Here is a 20,855-nt window from a genome sequence, read left to right on the forward strand (position 1 = left end):
GTAGTACAGAACTAATGTACTTGACAGGTTTTGTGAGATCTGCCCTAAAAGTAAGAAGAAAGTGTTAGAGAGAAAGATTTTCATTTTCTGCCTTAGCTAGCAAAGTGTCTTAGATTTGTACTGAAACAATCAAAACACATCATGTTGACAAAAAGCCTGGATATTGTGCATTTCTGTCTTTGTGCTCAAATACAAATGATCACTTGCTTTCTGATGACAAAATTGGCATTGTCATCCACCACTACATTTGAGAAATCATACTGAATTTCCTTTTTTTTTTTTTTTTTTTTTTTTGCTGATGTTGTCTGACACTCTTTGTGATTGTTCTAATCCACAGGCCAAATGAATGTTAAAAGCTTGCGTTTGTGCAGATCATACATCCGTCTCTTTGTATCACGAGTGGAAATATTTTAACTGCACTGTCACTAGTTAGTTACAATGCGAAAGACACAGTGACTTTCTTAGATTGTGTAATGCTGTTAACAATTCTAGAAAATGTCCTGAAGAAATCGACCAAATTCCCAAATGGTACTTGAAAACTAGAGCCAAGACAATAGCACATTTTTTAAACCGATAATCTTTTTTCTTTTTTCTTTCTAAGCGTTAAGTGATACTCAAATGATGTGCCAGGTTTGTCAAAGCTTATTCCAAGAGGAGATCCTGACTTCCTTGATCTCACTTTATTGTATATAATAATTGTAAAAAGAAATTCAAACCATTGTTATTTATTTGTAGCAACAAACTGACCTCAAACTATGGGATGTTGTGATGGACTCAGTTTGCTCTCAGTCACAACAAGAGCTAAATTCTTTTGCGAATTATTTCATTTTATTTCAACGTTTTTAACTGTAGCAATGAGATGATTGACAGCCGGGGACCATTATTCACAGTGTTTAAAATAGGCTGAGCATAATTTTGTGATGCACTCATTTTATTTATGGCCTTTCTTTCAAAAAAAAAGTTAGTTTGTTCTCTTTTTGACAGGGAGCAACTGAGTTGTCAAGCTTCACTGTTTGAGGAAAGCATTGTCTTTGCCAAATGAAAGCATAATGAATTGTGTATTCTTTTAGCCTTTTTGTATATTTGACGTAGTCTTCAAACTTTCAGAAACTCCGTGGAAAAAACAAAACTAAACACTTGTAACAATTATTTAATATTGCTTGCAGCAAAGCACAAGGAAAAATCTTCTATTTTAAACAAGACGCAATGGGAATGGGCATTTCATATAATCACTGCATGCGTTGAACTCATGGTTTAATGTTACAATGGTTTGTTAGTAACCTCAAAACTATCAGCACATCACTTCTCTTTCGGTTTCTGTATTATTGCATGGAAGTAGGTGTTAGAGTAGTTTAATAGGATTGGGTGGATGGGTCTTGCCTAGAACAACCTGTTGAAAACTTTGCAGTTTAAGGGATGTGAAGGTTTCTTTCTGATTGAATCTTAGTTCGTGCCATTATTGTATATTGCATTATCATTTCAATATTTTTATCGCATTGTTTTTTAATCTTTATTTAAAGTGAGAACAAGATACGCAACTTGTTTTGAATCTATACAAATCTACCTCAGGGTGTGTTGAAATGTATTAAATGGACGTTGTTACCGGAACATTGTCCGTTTAAGTGTGTATGTGATGTGTGTGTGTGTGTGTGTGTGCTCTTTAGTTTTATTTTTATAGGTTTAATGTATTTAATTTTGGAGGTGTGAGTTTCGGTCAAAAGTGTTTGAATTTTTGGTTTACGTTTAGACCAACTCACAAGACAATTGCAACTGTAATATTGCTCAAATCTTTTTTACTGTAATGTATCTGAGATTGTCAACTCAGGAATATGTGTTAATTATTTCTTGTTTGTTTCTAATGAAGAGGATAATCAATGTTGGTGACCTTGATTTTTCATGATTATAATTATTGCTGATGTTCACTGATGCTCAGGGTTCCAAATGCTGCACAGATACGAAACCCTGCTCATGTCTAGTTAGCGTTTCCTTTGGTCTTCTTGCGTTCTCGTTGCATGTGGTAGGCTGTGGTTAAGACTGTGTGTTTCATGTGCGTTTGATGAAGACAAATATGTTTTTGTTCCAGTGACCAAAGAATGTAGCCACATTGAATATGGCAAAGGAATAGCGTGGAGCTCGGTTTGTGGAGTGTCCTCTGCATTGATCCATGTTAATTGGTTTCAGAGAGAACTATTTCATTTTCAGTTTATCATGACAAAGCATGCAAAGAATGTTGTGCCCAAAAAAATGTGTTTTCAGTGTTGACAACTGCTTTCTAGGGAATAAATATCTTTTTATGATTACGCTGGTATTTTGTGAAGGTGTTGGGTGTGTGTGGTTAAGAGGGAGGTGATTCTTTTAAATTTGAGTTTTATTTTTGGCTTATAGCAAGTATCAGAAACTTGCAGCCTCGCTTTTATTTTCTTTATTTCCAATATTCCTGCTATAAACTTTATTTTCTTCAGTGAAAAACAAAGGCACAATAAAAAGATCGTTAACAAGCGGTGTTATCTTCATTTTTCATTCACACCAAATTTAATCTCAAGCAAATTATATCAGAACTGCGACTCGTTTTTGCGGAGGAAATGATAGAAAAACTGAAATTGGACCAATCAGCTATGAGCAATGCCTTGGTCCTTTTCGCTGCGTCTCCACCTCAGTCTCCAGAGCCGTCGATGTTGCTTGGGCTCATCGGCTCATCAGCTCCACCTGGTTCTCCACCTCCATCAGCTTCATCTCCATCAGTCGTTCCCCTGGTGTCGTCAGCCAAGTCTCCATCATGGCTCCTCCCTCCCTCGACTCCACTGTGGGCCATCGTCCTGGCTGTGGTCTGGGTCCCCTCCATCACTTTAATTGATGTTCAACAAATAATAAACAGATGAACAAATGATAAAGCTTGGGTTGCTGAATCAATCCCTTTCTTCAAAAGCACTTTTTGTAAATCATAATTACAGATCATAACCTAGATGTGCTGTGTTTGACAGAAACCTGACTAAAACCAGACAATTACATTAGGCCTACTTTAAATGAGTCCACCACCCAAGATTACCGTAATTAAGCCGTGTCTGGTTAAATGTTGTTTTATCATTTTATCAGTAATTCTCTCTCTGTTTTGTCGCAGAATTGTACAGATGATTTTTTTTGAAGGTGTCTGATGCTGCTCAGCGAGCTAAAAGCTATAAACTACATTGAGACTCAAATTTAGATTTTTTTTTTCTTCTACAAAAACAACTTAATGGTCAGCATACAGAACATTTGTCACATGTTGCTGGAAAGATTGAACGCATTTGTAGACAAGATCCTGTCAATCCGCCCAGAGGAACAGGAGGTTGATAATTGGACTTTACTGGAGGCTGCACATTCGATAAGAGGCTCTATGCACAGATGCTTTACTTCAACCACTGGAGGCTGAACTGAGCAGGGATGATGATTTTCATCTAACGCCAAGCAGTAGCCTACTAAACATTGCTATATTTAATCGAGGTTGTATAATGTATGCACCAGGGTTCTCAATTGAATAAACCCTGCTGAAAAATCCATGCATTGTTGGTCACCAGCATTGGAAGCAGGAGTGCTAGTGGACCAGCTACACCAGATCAGAACCCAAACTTGAATTAGTTTTGTAATAAAGCCTTTATTTGTCATACTTTTTTTTTCTTCTTCTTTTTTTTTATCTTAACATCATTTGGTACTTTTCGCATAATATTGCATTCATTCATTCATTCAATCAACCAGCAACCATAGCAAAATTTTATTTAAACTGTCCCTTTAACTTTTTGAGCTGACAAAAACAAAATGGTCAAAATAGCCTACAATGGTTACAGAGCAGACATTGGTGTTTCCTTAAACTTGAAAATATGAATATGAATTAAACAAAGGCTATTTCGGGGAGCCAGTATTGTGACACACGTTTTGAAGAAGAAAAAAATCATATCACATTTAATTTTTCTGTCTTTAAAGGATTTTTGGATCATATTTAGCCTATGGGTGCCAATAGTCAAAAGGCGATATGTTTTTAAAATGTATGTTGTTGTCTGTAAGTTGTCTGTTTGTTTCCCCCTTGCTCTTTATTTTATAGTTTTAAGGAATTACCGAATATTCTTAATACTATTAGCCTATTAGATAGTCCTATTATATGTTATTAGAGAGAGAGGGCGTTGTTTCTCACTTTCGCTACACTGCCCAAATTTATAAGACAGGCAAAGGGTACGCGCATTAGAAATCTTCGACGCGGACACTACACTGAGCGCGAGTGCGCTCACGGGTACGCGCTCACGGACATACACACAAAACAGAGAAAGCGAGAGAGAGGCGAGGAGTGTGTGTGGCGGCCTCGCGCTTATAATGGCTGCCAGGAAAAGCAGAGCTGATGAAAATCAGTTACATTGGGAATAAGGTCGTGCACAGGTAAATGTTTCTTGTGTTCGTGTGTGTGTGTGTGTGTGTGTGTGTGTGTGTGTGTGCGGGACTCTTTGTCTGAGCATGTGTGTTGGTCTACTACGCAGGTGCATGTGCTGCTACTGGAAGGGGTTTGCATTGAAATACACCTTTAGTGTTACTGTCACAGCAACATATTAGCATCGTGCATATGTTCTCTCGTATGATGGGCAGCTGCAGTGTGTAATAACACGTTTAGACAGCGATATCCAGCTGGAGAGGAGAAAACAGCGGCGCTGTGGCCGAAAGAGACAAAACCGACAGGCCTGTTACACAGCAGTACAAGCACATGACTGCATTACAAACACAACAAACGTTTGTACCCTCACGATTTCTGCACATGTGCTTCACTGTCCTCGGCCAAATAGTTAAACAGTGAGTGCGTATTGGCTTTGCCCTTTGATCGCTGTTTCCTCACGTCAAGCTGCTTCCGCACAGACGCGCGCACACGTGTTGGCAGTGCTGTCGAGTCTGTTTACCATTTGCACTAATGGCGTGTTTTTTAAATGTTTCTGGTCACTCGGGTACAAAAGCGAGAGATTTGAACTGTTCGGGAATCCCATTTAAAGAGACTGTCATGCTAAAGATTTGTGGAACTTGTATGTCCCAGGATGATTCAAGAAAAAAAGCTTTTTTTTTTGAGAAATTAGAGTTTTAAGTTACACCATATTGCACATCTGGCGTGTACTTTTTTGTCCTATCAAATGCCTTATTGAGTCCCCCATACCCGAATTTTAGTAGGAAATGTCAACACAGGAAAGAAAATTGCACTTACACATTAGAAGTGACATGGACTCGTTTACTAAACAAATGTCTGTATTTTGTTTTATTTGAGAATTAAATAGTAAGTATCTCTTCAAACAGTTTTAACTCTCCAAAATTCCCCATCTGTCAAGTCTTTTATTTATACTTTTTTTTTCTTTTCAAATGTGGCAACACTTCATATTTTCTATAGGCTATATTACATTGTGTTTTTCATTTATATAATTCTATGTTGATTTCTTTACCTTGTTAACATTTGCTGGCAATAAACATTTTTCTGTCTTTATAAACTCTAGACAAAATGTCATGTGGCAAATAAGTTTTGGTTCTTTCAGTATGAGATAAACTCAACTGTTGTATTATCTTGAAGAGCCAGACTATTGACAAGTCTTTCATTATGTATCTGGCCAAACACCACCCAATTAACATAGAAGAAGGCACCTGAGTCTTGCCAACCACGGTTTGCTTTTAAAATCTGAAAATTAATACTATTGCAATATTTCAGCTCATTTAAATAATGGCACAACAGTGTGCATAGTGTACATTCATACTTGACTAATGGGCCATAGACGATAAGCAGGTCTATCCTTTCCTACTCTAGTTTTAAAAAACTCACACAACCAAAAAAGTACAAAAACTTTACAATTAAATTGAAAACAGAAAAAATAAAAATCTATTTCCAAATATGAACAAAAACTATAATATATTTGTGTATATGATACTAAAACAACACCATACGCTTGCAACGCAGGTTAAGCACAAAATGACACACTTCACCTTTAAACTTAGTCCCTTAATCAAAGTTAAGTTTGTCATTAATAGCGGCTTTAGAGTTCCCAGCAGATACTATAGTGACTCCATTCATGGTATATTGTATGTTGTGGCTTTCTTCCACATAATACAGGTGAGGAAGAAGAGGATGGTGAGCAGTCAAGCCAAGTACGAGCTGATCCAGGAGGTGGGCAGGGGCAGTTACGGTGTGGTATACGAGGCAGCTGTACGGCAGACTGGCGCTCGTGTGGCTGTGAAGAAGATTCGCTGTCACTCCCCGGAGAACGTAGAGCTGGCCTTGAGGGAATTCTGGGCCCTGAGCAGTATCCAGAGCCAGCATCCCAACGTCATCCACCTGGAGGAATGCGTTCTCCAGAGAGACGGTCTCGCCCAGAGAATGAGCCACGGCTCCAGCTCCTCGCTCTATCTGGAGGTGTGTTTCCAACCTGCAAATACATTTTAGGTTCACATTATGTTTACTAGAGTCAAATTGAAAAACTTGATAACAATGAAAAGGAAATGCAAACCACTACGTTCGTTCATATATTTATTGCTAACTATTCATATCAATTGATAGTACTCAATAAATGGGACATATTGACCATTTCTGGACACTTTAGGAACTATTACTGAATGAAATTTTGATTAGACGTAAATCATTTATTATCTGCGTATTACTGCTCAGTGCTATGCATTCAGTATCCTCCCAGGAAACAGGAAGTGGCTAATTCAGCTGGCAGTAGTTTTTGGTTTATTAAAGGGGTCATATGAAGAACCCCAAACAAAGTAGTTTGGCTCTCGCAAAAAACAAACAAAAAAACACAGCGTCTCCACGACATGGCGGTGCCGGCTGCAACAATAATACAGTTACTATAAAAGTTACGCCTTCTTTCTTTGCGTATACATTTGGGCGGTGTTGTGAAACTCTGGCCCCACACACTGATGTAGATTTGTGGGGGCGTGTTTAAATGAAGCGTTTTAGGAAGTTGTGGCTGAGCCTTAACTTTTACAAAGAATATCTCTTTGCGTTTGAGACTTAAAGCTTTGTAACTGCAGATCTTATACATGCACAAACAGCTACATAACACACCAAAGAAAAAGGAAAACAAGAAATCGCATCATATGACCCCATTAATGGGGATGTGCTAAATGAATTGGTGGGTTGTCTGAACATGCTGCCTTCATCATGGGGGAGATGAGTGGGCATGAACAGCACCACAATATTTTGAATTCTTGAGCCCCTTCTTCAACAGTTGGGATTTAATTTTTTTTATTTTTTTTCACTGTAGCATTTTTGTAATCATTAGGGCTGCACGATATTGGGAAAACTTACATTGCAATATTTTATGAACTTTCCGTTCATACTTTCACAACACCATTTTCAGCTGAAAGCGGAAAACTTTGTTCTGAACAGTGAACAGTGTTCAGGCTGTTCGTTTACACGAGGACTGTAAACACAAACTTTTGAAAACCGCTTTCAAAGTGCAAGTTTTTGAAAATGATGTCTATCTCTGTGTAAACTACAAAACGTGAATTTGTGAAAATGGTGACGTCATGCACATGCATATCACATGTTAAGTCAATAAGCAGATAGTTTTTCTTTACAAAGTGACATCGCCAACTACTGGCCAGCGTGATACAGCATTTAGTAGTTTTTGCGGGATCGTTTTGACAATGTTGTTGTCTGTATGCCTGTAAACCTGCAGCCTAAAAATCGCAGCTTTTCTGTTTTGATAATCACTTTAAACCAAATTGCAATATCGATTTTATTGTGATGTCATGCAGCCCAATTTTCTATGCTATTATGAAGCATGGCCATAATTAAAGCTTGCATCATTTATCATTGATTCATTGTACTTGTACTATACTTTTTTCGTGTGACTAATACATTACCCATCATTCTTTCTGACATTATTATAAAATATACATGAAGCATAAATTAAAAACTTAATATGCATCATTTGCTCTTTGCTATGTTATTTTAGTGCTAAGATTCCTGTGTTTGTCAGTACTTGAAAATGAGAAAACGGAAAATTAAGTTGTCCCTTGCATCCATTTTATTCTGAAAATCACACATTACATTGTAATTACTACTCCTGAAAGTAGGAACTTCCCAGGAGGACTTGAAGGAGCATATTCCCTGTATAATTTAGGGTTTATGATCATGTCCCACAGACACTGACCAGACATGTTTCTTAAGATATGGACTGTAAGCGCAGCAATTGACACATTAAACAAATAAATAGCTTTTCACTGCGTAATATTATCGTAGTCTTCACAAACAAGGCAGATGTACAGATCTTACTGTTCTGACAGTCTAATAGTGACTGTTAACATGGTGAAGTACAGCATGCTAAAAGCCGGTAAAAAAGTTGTCTCCATCCTGCAAAAAAAAAAAACCCAAAAGGCCACAAAATCACCTCCCAAATTATTCTGATGATGAATATGCAAAAGGAGCATGAATACAAACTACTTGGACTACTCTACAAAGGAGACAGCACTCTTTAATACAAGTGGATGATTATAGTATTGTATGCCATTTTGTGTTGGGTCAAGTTGCATAAAGATGTGAGGATGTTGTGACTGGATGGAAATAAGCCAGAGTGCAGCACAGTAAGAGGTTGTTATTCCTGGCCTTTGAGATGTGGTTGATTAGCACTCTTGCTGCTATAATTGTGAGCCTGCAGAGGGCCGTTTGTCTGCTGACCTCTGTCTGTACAAAGCTTTCAGCATCTTCTGTCAAAAGGCAGCTGGCGAAGGGGAAACGTGGCTCAGATAGACACAGAAATCCCCAGAAAAACTTGTAAAGGTTCTGAACTTTTCACCACATGTTAATATCTATTTAATATCACTTTTCAACCCTAGGTAAAGCAACATTTCAAACATATCATTTTGAGGTTAACCCCATTTTGAACCTCTAGAGCCAATTTAATTTAGCATTGAATTGAATGCTAGAGTTTTTTAGCAACAGACAAATCATCATAAATCAAAGGAGGTTTACCTCATTAAAGATTCTTGCCTATAGACTTTCAGGATCAGAATCTTAGGGAAACGGTAAAAAAAAAAGACTGTCAGAGGGATTTTTCTTGACAACAGTTAGACAGACTAGAAGGTATTACTACAGAACATGTTCCTTGTGTGCTGTGCTTGTCCAATCACTTTTATTAATCTTGTAAATATATAAATAAGAATGTTAACCCAATGTTTACGATGTACAGCGTGTGAATATTAATTACGTGTATTGTATTAATACAATACTGTGGTTACTATTTTAGGTGTTTAAAGCCCTTTTTAGTTTTACTTGGGGAAATAGATTAGATGCATTTGGTTACACTAAACATATGTGAATCTTCAATAAGTCTGCCATTTAATTATTGATTCTGCTTAATGTAAAGAGAATTTTGTTTTGAACAAGTTTTGTTTTTTGTAAAACAGAGCTAAACATAAAACACAAATCCAATGTGTTGGTTATCAGGGGAAGGATGTGGTTGAATGTACAAACACATGACATGCAGCAGTCTGTCTGTAACACGCATCTCCTCTATGGACAGTGCTGTTGTTTTTGTTCTTCAGATTCAAGATGTGCTCTGATTGGTTCCTTGTGGAGACAGATGGTGTGGCGTTCATCGGTTAGCACTCTGTTTTGCAATACCCTGCAAGATGGTAAAGAAAACATTGCTGCCAAAGCTGGTTGTGTAATTGATCCAGTCAATATGAAACTGACTAACTGTGATGTCACTCTTTTGTATAAGAAACCTCTGTTTAAAGCTATTGTTAAATATCTAATACAGCATATATTTTTCCCTCTCGTTTTTGTGCAAGGTGACAGACTATATGCATACAAATTATAAATAAACTTGCACTTTTAATTCAGTACTGCAAAGTAATATTATCTCATTTAAATATTATTAATGTGCTTATTCTGCATTCCATTCAGTCGCAATTTCTATCTTCCTCCTAAAAATCTCAAATTAAAATATTTACAAAGATGCGATAATGTTGGGTTGAAAATGATGTAGATGGACACTAATAAACATTTTCTTTCAGTCAAATTAATTTGCATCAGTGTTTCCAAGTTCTAAAATGACCTCTTTAGTAACTGTTAGCAAAGACAAAGCACAGTAAATGATTCTCTCTGTTGATAATCATATACCTGTGCGATAAAAGCTAGCATTGCATAGCATACATTGTCCTCCACAACTTGACAGGAGGCTGTCAAACATTAACAAAAAAAAAAAAAAAACACTATATATATATATATATATATATATATATATATATATATATATATATATATAATATTATATAGTACCAGTCAAAAGTTTGGAAACATTACTATTTTTAATGTTTTTGAAAGAAGTCTCTTATGCTCATCAAGCCTGCAGTTAAAAAACAAAAACAAAAAAAAAACAGTAATATTATGAAATATTATTACAATTTAAAATAATGGTTCTCTTTTTTTAATATATTTTAAAATGTAATTTATTTTTGTGATGCAAAGCTGAATTTTCATCAGCAAGTACTCCAGTCTTTGGTGTCTTATGATCCTTCAGAAATCATTCTAATATGATGATTTGATACTCAGTTATTATCAATGATGGAAACAGTTGTGCTGTTTAATATATTTTTTTGGAATACTTTTCTCAGGATTCATTGATGAGTAAAACATTAACAGCATTTATTCATAAAAACAGGATTTATTCAAAATAAAAACATTTCTAACAATATAAATCGTTACCATCACCTTTTATCAATTTAATGCATCCTTGTTGAATTAAAGTACTAATTTCTTTAAAAAGTTATTGTTCCCAAACTTTTGAACGGTAGTGTATATTGTTACAAAAGATTTCTATTCTAAATAAATACAGTTCTTTTTAACTTTTTATTCATCAAATAATCCTGAAAAAAGTATCTCAGGTTATAAAAAAAATATTAAGCAGCACAACTGTTTCCAACATTGATCATAAATCAGCATATTAGAATGATTTCTGAAGGATCATAAGACACCAAAGACTGGAGTACTTGCTGATGAAAATTCAGCTTTGCATCACAAAAAAAAATTACCTTTTAAAGTATATTAAAAAAGAGAACCATTATTTTAAATTGTAATAATATTTCATAATATTACTGTTTTTTTTTTTTTTTTTTTTTTTTTTTTTTTTAACTGCAGGCTTGATGAGCATAAGATACTTCTTTCAAAAACATTAAAAATAGTAACGTTTCCAAACTTTTGACTGGTACTGTAATTTTTATATATAATTTTTTTTTTTTTTTTTTTTTTTTTTTTTTTCATACATCAACTTATGAGAATCTGCGATTCAACACCTTTATGGTTCGAGTTGGAAGGAATATCTTACATCTAATTTTGGATGGAACACATCATTAGCATAATATGCTAGCATCAAACTCAATAGCAGCCCATTAAGTTTTAGAACAGAGCTTTTGTCTCTTTAAGTGATTGTGTTTTAATGGATGTTGATGTGGATAGATGGGATTTATAGTCGCTTGTTGGAATGTGGGTTGTAAGTCATCTTAAGATTTCATCCATGAAGTTCGGCTTCTATCCCGGAACATCTTTAGTTTTATCCTACTAAACTTTGCCTAGAGTGTCCTCGGCAAGCAGATAATACTGAAACAGAATTAAATAGCTGGAAGTTTAATAAAAAAAAACTTTTCTTTTAGAGACATGAATGATTCCTCAAATCAAGCAGCTAGTTGTTGAGAGGTGTGCTATTACTTTTCTAAGCAATCTTAACTTATGATTTTCCCTTGGTGACAAAAAGAAGGCAGGAGACTCAATCAGTGGTTGCTTATTGGTCCGAGCAATGCCTTATCAACCATCCTGAACAAAAAACTCCAATTGCAACACCTTAGCAGCTGCATATGTAAGCTTTGGCAAACCACACAACACCCTGGCATCATGGTGCAGAGTTTTGCACAGGCACTATGGGTTCTAATCCAAGGGAATGCATGAACTTGTATGTATACTTTCAATGCAATCTAAGTATCTTTGGAAAAAACTGCTGGGCAAATGCATAAATGTTGATGTTTCCCATCATGAACTTTAAAAAAAAAAAAAAAAAAAAAAGCTGGATATGCATTTACATGATACTTCAGATTATCCACTAATTAACAGAAGTGGGCCTTATGTCTAGTGTCCTTTCCATAACGAGAAGACCGTTATGTCAGTGGACAGTGCACATTTTCTGTTATTTTGTGAATTGAGCAACTATTCTGTAAAATGTTGACTTTTTGTTGTTGTTTACCATCAACCACACTACTTCCTTGTCATTAGTTGAACTGGCCATTAAAAATTCAACCACAAGTTCCATTGCATAACTTCATACAAAATGTGAACCTTTACACCCTTCAACTCCAACCCTAGAGGGTCAGTGTCCTGCTGAGTTTAGTTCAAACACTAACAACACTCTAACAAGCTAATCAGTTTCCAATTTACAGACAGGTGGGTTAAATTGGGATTGGTACTAAAATCTGCAGTACACTGGCCCTCCAGGAATAGAGTTGAAGAGTCCTGTTTTACACAATTGGTTTTAACTTATATTTCTTTATATCCACTCAGTTGGTAGAGACATCCTTGAAAGGTGAGATCACGTTTGACCCCCGCTGCGCCTACTACCTGTGGTTCGTCATGGACTTCTGCGATGGTGGAGACATGAATGCCTATCTACTGTCCCGCAAACCCAGCCGCAAGACTAACACCAGCTTCATGCTGCAACTGGGCAGCGCTCTTGCCTTCCTGCATCGCAACCAGATCATCCACCGAGACCTCAAACCTGACAACATTCTTATCTCGCAGGGCCGCACCCCGGCCGGGTCCCCCGAACCCACCCTGAAGGTGGCTGACTTTGGCCTCAGCAAGGTCTGCTCCTGTTCGGGCCTGAACCCCGAAGAACCGGCCAGCGTCAATAAGTGTTTCTTGTCCACAGCTTGTGGAACGGACTTCTACATGGCCCCTGAGGTCTGGGAGGGCCACTACACCGCTAAGGCTGACATTTTTGCTTTGGGGGTGATCATATGGGCCATGGTGGAACGGATAACATTTGTGGATGTAGAGACTCAGAAGGAGCTTTTAGGGAGCTATGTACAGCAGGGGGAGGATATTGTCCCCCTGGGGGAGGCTCTGCTGGAGAATCCCAAGATGGAGCTCCTCATCCCGGCCCGGAAGAAAAGCATGAATGCTGGCATGAAGCAGCTGATTCGAGAGATGCTGTCCGCCAATCCACAGGAGCGACCTGACGCTGTTGAACTGGAGCTCAGGCTGGTTCGGATCGCATGCAGGGAACTTGATTGGGATACGTGAAAGGAAAGCATCTTGGACATGGGGTAAATGTAGAAAAACATGCTCTGAGCTTGGTGAACGTAAAAATATGATGTTTGGCCCTGTCCCAAATGGCACACTTGATGTAGGGTATTGTGGTCTATGCTCTGAAGTGTCTGTGAAATCCATAATACTCTAGGGTTTCCCAGTTGTCAATTCAGATTTTAGGTCCCTTTTGTCTAGCTCACAATGGTGTAGACCAGGGGTGGGGAACGTTGATCCTGGAGGGCCATTGTCCTGCAGAGTTTAGCTCCAACCCTAATCAAACACACCTGAAGCTAATCAATGTCTTCAGGATTACTGAAGTTGCAGGCAGCCAAATGTTTTATTCAGGGTTGGAGCTAAACTCTGCAGGACAATGGCCCTCCAGGATCAACGTTCCCCACCCCTGGTGTAGACGATTACCTAACATTATCCATACTGCAAAGTATAGACTGAGGAATATCTCGCAGGGTGAGAGTGCCCTTTGGGACAGGGTCTTTGTGGGCAGGATTGAGTTCTTAGGAGGCGGTTGCACTGGTTCTCCAGTTTAGTGCAACATTCATTGATGAAAAACAGCCTGTACAATGTTAAATACTTATTACTGACTCATGTTCTCTAGCGCATTGGGACTTTAATTGACAGGAGTCTAGATGGGCTTCAGTGGGGATTCATTAATGAAAAACATCAGATATCCACCTTCCACTGACCATAAACAACATTGACTCAGATAAACACAGAGGTCCACAGAATTCCCAGAACATTCCCAGGACTAAAACATCAGATAGCATGTAGATTAGGGCTGGGCGATATAGCTACAATATCAATTTGTAAAATATTTTGGCTTTATGAAATATTCAATATTTTCCTTTTGATGGTTTTTGGTTTGTATTTATTTTCTTTGCTTATGAATTGGAGGAACTGGTTTACTGACATGGTCTTAAGGAATCGAAATGGCATTAAAATCATGTTTGCTCATTTTGTCACCAACAACAAAATAGTGAACATATATTCAATTATCGTCCAGCCCTATTGTAGATTTAATATAGCGCAGCAAAAAGACACATGACTTCCATCTTTCTTGGGAACTCTTTAGTTCTCTATGAGAGCTAGTCTCACCTCACTACTGGTGCTAATTCAACTCGTAATGCAAAGCGGAAAACATGCAGCAAATAACAGCTTCTTTCACAGCCACCTTGATTTCCTTTTTTTCTTTTTTTACGGTCAATTTAGCAGTTTTTTTTACAACAGGATCAATATCTGTTTTTTCTGTAATTCACAAACAATAGGGCTTCAGGGAGTTGTATTTGTATCACTCAGTCTTTTCTACAAAAAACTTAAAGGCAATAGTTTATAGTCTGTCAAAAGACAAATTATTCTGTAGTATTAATCATCCTGCTGGAAATTTGAATAATCAGTGAATACCCATTTTAATGAAAAAAACAAAAAACAAACGAAGATCGAGTTTCAAGGGAATTCAGACGTAGTGTAACTTACAGATATGAATATATACAGACTTATTCTGTCTTTACTTCCTACTGGAAACTAAACGATTAAAGGAAGCTCTGTGTACTGTATGTGTGAAGGATATGTGTCCATTTCAGAACACCAGATGTGAAGTGGTTCGACATTACTCTTGAATTGAGGGTCTAAGTTTTCTCCTCACGACTGTGGGTCAGATTTAAAAAGGGGAAAGCTGGCACTTTCCACAAACTGGGAATAAATGGGAAAGTAAAATGGTCAGTGAAAAACATTAAATTAGCTATTTTATTTTCTGTTGGTCTGTTCTGAGGTTTTATTTTTATTTAATTTTTGCAGCCATGTTACCAAAATTCTTAACATCTCTGAGAGTTTGAAGTTGAGTAATAATCATTAAATAAACTTGATTATTATACAACAATTATAATTGAATGCATTATAATAATAAAAAAATACACCAGAATGTTTAATAGAGTAAAGAGGAACATAGTTGCACCAGCAGGATCTAGTTGTCCAGTTTGTACCCCAGTTGTTGATTTATAGTTTTGAAAGACTTCAATAACAGGCTGAGTGGTTGAGCTTGACGAATACTCTACAATTTTTACACAAATTGTAAAGACAATAGAACAAGATTTGCATCACACCATGCTACACAAAGAGTCAAACTTAAGATAATGTTTTTGATTGTAATCCTATGTTAAATGATTTTACAGTTTCTTTAAACAAAGTTACACCATTTGTACCCTATTTGTGGAAAGTACCATCTGCTCTTTCAGACAGAATGGCTACAATTACTTTAGCTGATTGATCTGAGGATTCGCTTAAACATTGACTTGAATTCATAGACTGAAAGTCAGTCTGGAATGGACCATGGCATTTACAAGTTAAATAGAGATTCTTGCTCACAACTTGTGATCTTTACACCCAGTGATCCTCATATGAACGCTGTGAACAACCAGCCTCGATCAAAAACAGGAAACCTCATGTATTAGCACCGAGAGAGTTACGCACTACAACAAACACCAGTGCACTAATGCATGCAACTCCTCTCACCTTCAGGGAAATGCGTACAGGGAGTGTGAACGGATAAAAATGTTGATGCCAACTCACACACACAACCATAAGCCTCTGTGAGTCGGGGATCTCACATCTTTGACACATAATACCAGCGAGCTGAATTTGATCTCCACTTCACTGTGTCATTTCTGCCTGGAATCCCAGAGTGCAGAATTTTACCGGTAATCCCTTCCGCTACGCTCATGACAGACTAACGCTAAGCCTGTTACGTTTCTGAGGTATTAGGCTAAGACAGCATTCTCTGGGACAGAAACTGTCATTCAGGTCAACATTTTGTACAATTTTACTGGCAATTCAGACAGGAGTCCTCGTGGTAGTAGTACCTCTGTCCCTTTAAACACACAACACATCTTTTTCCTAAGTGACAAAGTGTGTGTCCATATTTTTTTTAACCTTGTCAAGTGGGGCATGCTGTAATTGACAGAACCAGCTACATTTTAATTCAAAGCAATGGTTTAAATCATCCCTCTCAATGATTTTTCTTTTTTTTTCTTTTGTGGAAGCTTCTCTTCCAACTGTGGTATACTATAATCCACATTATCACAAGAATAAAGGATAAAGGGATTATTTTCACAGAGCCACTACTTCTTAATCACCCAAATATTGTTTAATCTTCCTTTTTCTTGTAGATTACCATAATTTATGCCTTATTTTTAAATCCTATTGCCCTTATGAGCACTTGATTCAGCCGTGTGTTTCCTGGAGTTCTCTCAAAGGACAGAGCTATTTGCCTGATAAGCACCTAGTTGTGATGGTTTGAAATGATTCTTTATCAAATGTTGCTGTTTGTCAGTATTAATAAGAGAACTTCATGGAAGGGACCAATCTGTCCAATTAAAGCGATGTGTTGTCAACTTAATGGGGGTCATTTAAAAAAAATTAAATGTTGTCATTTACTCGCCCTCACATTGTTCCAAACCTGAATGAGTTTCTTTCTTCTGTTGAACACAAAAGAAGAAATTTTGAAGAATGATTGTAACCAGACAGATGGCACCTATTGGCTTCCATAGGAAAAAAAATACTATGGAAGTCAATTGATGCCGTCAACTTTGTAGTTAACAAAATTCTTCAAAATATCATCTTTTGTGTTCAGCAGTAGAAAGAAACTCGGTTGGGAACAACATGAAGGCGAGTAATTGACAATTTTTATTTTTGGGTGAACTATCCCTTTAAGAAAGAATTGAATTGCGCAGCCGCTAAGCCGACATGCAGATGAATGTCACTGGAATGTAAACTCGTGGGCCCAATAGAAACATTGTGGGAAAACAGTAAAATAAAGGTGTGGTGCTCTCTTACGCTATGTTCACACTGCAGTTACATGTGTCCCAAACCTAATTTGAGACTGATCTGTTTTTGGTGTGTGAACAGCAAAAATGATCTGAGCCACTTTTGTATTATTCAGATACATATCTAATTTTATTGACCTGTGTCTGGGTTAAAATACATGGTGCATTAAAATGGACACTTAAGTCGCATTTAAAGGGTCAGTTCACCCAATTTTTTTTAATTCTGTCACCATTTGCTCTCCCTTGTGTTGTTCTAAACCTGTAAGATTTTTGTTCATCTTCAGGGAAAAAATTAAGATATTTTTAATCAAGTCTGAGCCAGTTCTATACTCTCCATTGGCAGCTATGCCAGTTTGACGCTTCAAAAAGTTCATAAAGAGATCGTAAAACTAATCCATATGAATTAAATCTGTTTAGCATATAAAGCGATCGTGTTTCTTCGTCAAAGTGGTAGTTGCGTATACTGTCAATGGAGGGACAAAAAGGTCTCATTTAATTAAAAATATCTTCATTTGTCTTCGGTCTTACGGGTTTGGATTGGAACGACATGAGGGTGAGTAATTAATGACAGAATTTTTACTTTTGGGTGAACTAACCCTTTAAAATTTGTAAAATTTTTCTGTTTTAGAAAAAATGTCAAAGAATCGTCTGCCCTTAAATGCTGCTAGAGCTTTTCTCAAAACTGATTTCACTTCTCTGAGCCATTTTTTGCTATGACTTTTAATCAACTGGCAAGTCAGGTGATTTTTAATTGATGTATTAAGAAAGTTCTCCTTAAGTTCACCTAGGTGTCCTAACCACAGGTGTAGTTCATAACAATTATGAGCATGTTCCACTAACGCTTGACTTTAAACAGTCACAACAGAAGTTAATATGTCAATGCATAGATTCATGAAGTCCAAAGTTGCAAATACTTTCATATATGGTTCAAAAGTTAAGGGTCGTTAAGATTCTCTTATGCTCACCAAGGCTGTATTTATTTGATCAAAAATACAGTAAAACCAGTAATATTTTCAAATAGGTAACAATGTAGGGGGTAACAATTTAGAAGTTTATACTGTCACTTTTGGTTAAATCCATCCTTGCTGAATAAAGGAATTAAAAAATATATAGATTATGCACCCCAAATTTTGAACAGTAGTGTAATTTCATAAAATAAAAGAATATGATGTTATAATCAAAATGCCTGTTTTACTCACACAGGTCAATTTAAGATTAGCGTCTGATATGGGACACATTTTAAAAAAATATGGCAACAGCCTGATTGGAGCAGAAAATTATGTTTGGGTGTCTTATCCTGCAGTGTGAACAGACTTAAAGCACCCCACATTTTTTTTATAGATGCACCTATTTTAACCTGACATGAGTTTTTCCTTCTTGACCAATAAAATATGACCCACAATAATTTTCACTTGTTTTTTTTTCTCTCTCTCTCTCTCTCTCTCTCTTCTGTACATACTGTACATGAACGTCTAAGCCTGAAATGCACAGATAACTTCCTGATGGTTTTATGTGTTTGAATGATTGGTGAGTTTATATTGTGGGCTGGGCTATCCATCATTGGTTGTTACTAGTGGCGTGCTGACATGATGTCATGCCCTTCTCTATGTTTCTGGTTTTCTGTGCTGTTTCAGTGTGTCTACTGATATGATCTGATATACTGATATATGAAGGGTAAACGTCTTGTGTGTTAAAACTGGGAGCACAACTGTATTGAAATTTTGTAACAAAAAAAAAAAAATCTTGTTTCAAACAAGCACTACAAACTATTTCCCACAGTGCCCTGCGCTCAGATTCCCCCCCCAAGCCTCCAACAGCCTGACCTGATTTACGAACAACTACTGGGAACTTGGTGGTGTTGCACTGTGACTTGAAAAGTGCTTTTATTTCTTTTCTTTTTATTTTCACAGACACTTTGTGTTCTTGTAAAGTATTTTGAGATAAACAGAATTTCATGAGAGGGGATCTTCTAAGTGAATGTGTAATTTATTGTTGGGGTTGGCTTTATTAATAAAACTTTTACTTGAATCATGTTTTATTGAAGTATTTTTTTATTGATAAATGCAGAGAAAGTCTCTGTGTTGGCCAAGATTACATTTTAATGACCCGTTTATAAAGTGGAAGGTCATCCATTAGCTTTTTGCCAGCGAGTACTCACAGAAATTATAGTTACTTTATAGAGCCATAAAAACTGTGGTATGCATCATGTTCTAACAACTGAATATTTTTACTGTTACTGAGTCTTTGAAATGCAGTATCACAGATAGCAGAAAATATTAACAGAATATTAATAATATTTTTTATTTATTTATAAATCTTAATACGTGAAATAAATTCCAGTAACACTTTAGTTTAGGGTCCAATTCTCACTATTAACTTGCTTATTAGCATGAATATTACTAGGATATTGGCTGTTTATTTTTTACTTATAAAGCACGTATCAATGCCTTATTCTGCATGACGATTTCTACATCCCTTAATCCTGCCCAATTCCTACCCAATACATAAACTTAACAAATACCTTAACTATTAATAAGCAGTAATTAAGAGTTTGAGGCAAAAGTCATATTTAATAGTTAGTTAAAGTTCCCCTGTAATCAATCATTTTATCCATTAAAACTCACCTTTCATTTTTCCTTGAAAAAAATTCTTCATGCCTTAAAATAGCTGGAATGTAACTACACCCTTGCCTCATTTAGTATACGCGGTTCTATGAATATGCAAATTAGCTCCGTCTCCACTCACTCACATCAACTCAGAGATCCAATCGTTGAGGTAGTTAGTGACGTCAGAAACACCAGCGATTTCAAACCGCATTTTTGAGAATAAAGTCTCGTCTAAAGTCTCGTCACTTATGGATGACAAGACCCTAAAGAACCTGTTCTGGATCGGGGCGAACTTCCAAAGAACCTGTTCTGAATCGGGGCGAACTTCCACAACACCATCAACCTTCCAGACACCACCGGACTGAGTTGGAGGGAAGCTGTCATGAGGTGTCTGGAGAGCGTTGCGCCCCGATCCAGAGCACAGCCAAACCCAGAGCCCGTTTCACCACCATCGACCGTGGAGAAGTCACGTGAGCCCCCCGCAGACCGAGCGGCACCACCCGCCGCGACGAGCGAGCCAGAGCCCGAGGATAAGAGGACAGAGCTTGCCATTGCCCTGGAAGCAGTGTCCCAGCGTGGATCTGACCAGGGGTGTGAGCCCTAGACACCAGCGGCCGAGGGGACTGAGACGGAGGACTGGCTGACTTTGATGGGGTATTGTCAACTCCCACCCTATCCCACCCGCTATCTGAATCATCTATATTACTCAAAATTGAGAACTGGGAACTTTTTTTTTGCTCTATCCTGTGTGAACTGTGTCATGATTACCTTTGTCATCTCAAGTCTCGTTTCATCACCACCACCACAGAACTCAGCCAGTCCTCCAGTCCCATCACTGCTGGATGCTTGCAGCCCTGCGCCGTCTCTGGGGAGTTCCTGCATTGACGTTGAGCCGCAGGTCGAGCAACCACCAGCAGCGCCTATCGGGAGGATCCTTCGGCTCCACCTCCGGCCTCGGATCTCTTCGCTCCAGCTCGGCCCGTCGACCTGTCGGCTCTGTCTTGGCTCCTCCCACCTTCGGCTCCACCAGAGACCCTCAGTCTAGTGGCTCCTCTGGGTTCCATCGTCCCACTGGCTCCCCCTTGGTCAGTCGTCTCACCACTTCCGCCACGGACTTTCGGG

General features: G+C 37.6%; 1 protein-coding gene across 1 annotated transcript; it reads left to right on the plus strand.

The window, feature by feature from the left end:
* Window positions 1–4,226: 4,226 nt before the first annotated feature.
* Window positions 4,227–19,154, plus strand: pdik1l (PDLIM1 interacting kinase 1 like). The gene is made up of 3 exons (XM_079878085.1): window positions 4,227–4,404; window positions 6,101–6,400; window positions 12,548–19,154. The coding sequence occupies exons 2-3, from the start codon at window positions 6,116–6,118 to the stop codon at window positions 13,286–13,288; spliced, it is 1,026 nt and encodes a 341-aa protein (XP_079734211.1). The 5' UTR covers window positions 4,227–4,404; window positions 6,101–6,115; the 3' UTR covers window positions 13,289–19,154.
* Window positions 19,155–20,855: the final 1,701 nt, after the last annotated feature.

This window comes from Squalius cephalus (genome assembly GCF_949319135.1).
Source record: "Squalius cephalus genome assembly, chromosome: 8".
NCBI classification, from domain to species: domain Eukaryota; kingdom Metazoa; phylum Chordata; class Actinopteri; order Cypriniformes; family Leuciscidae; genus Squalius; species Squalius cephalus.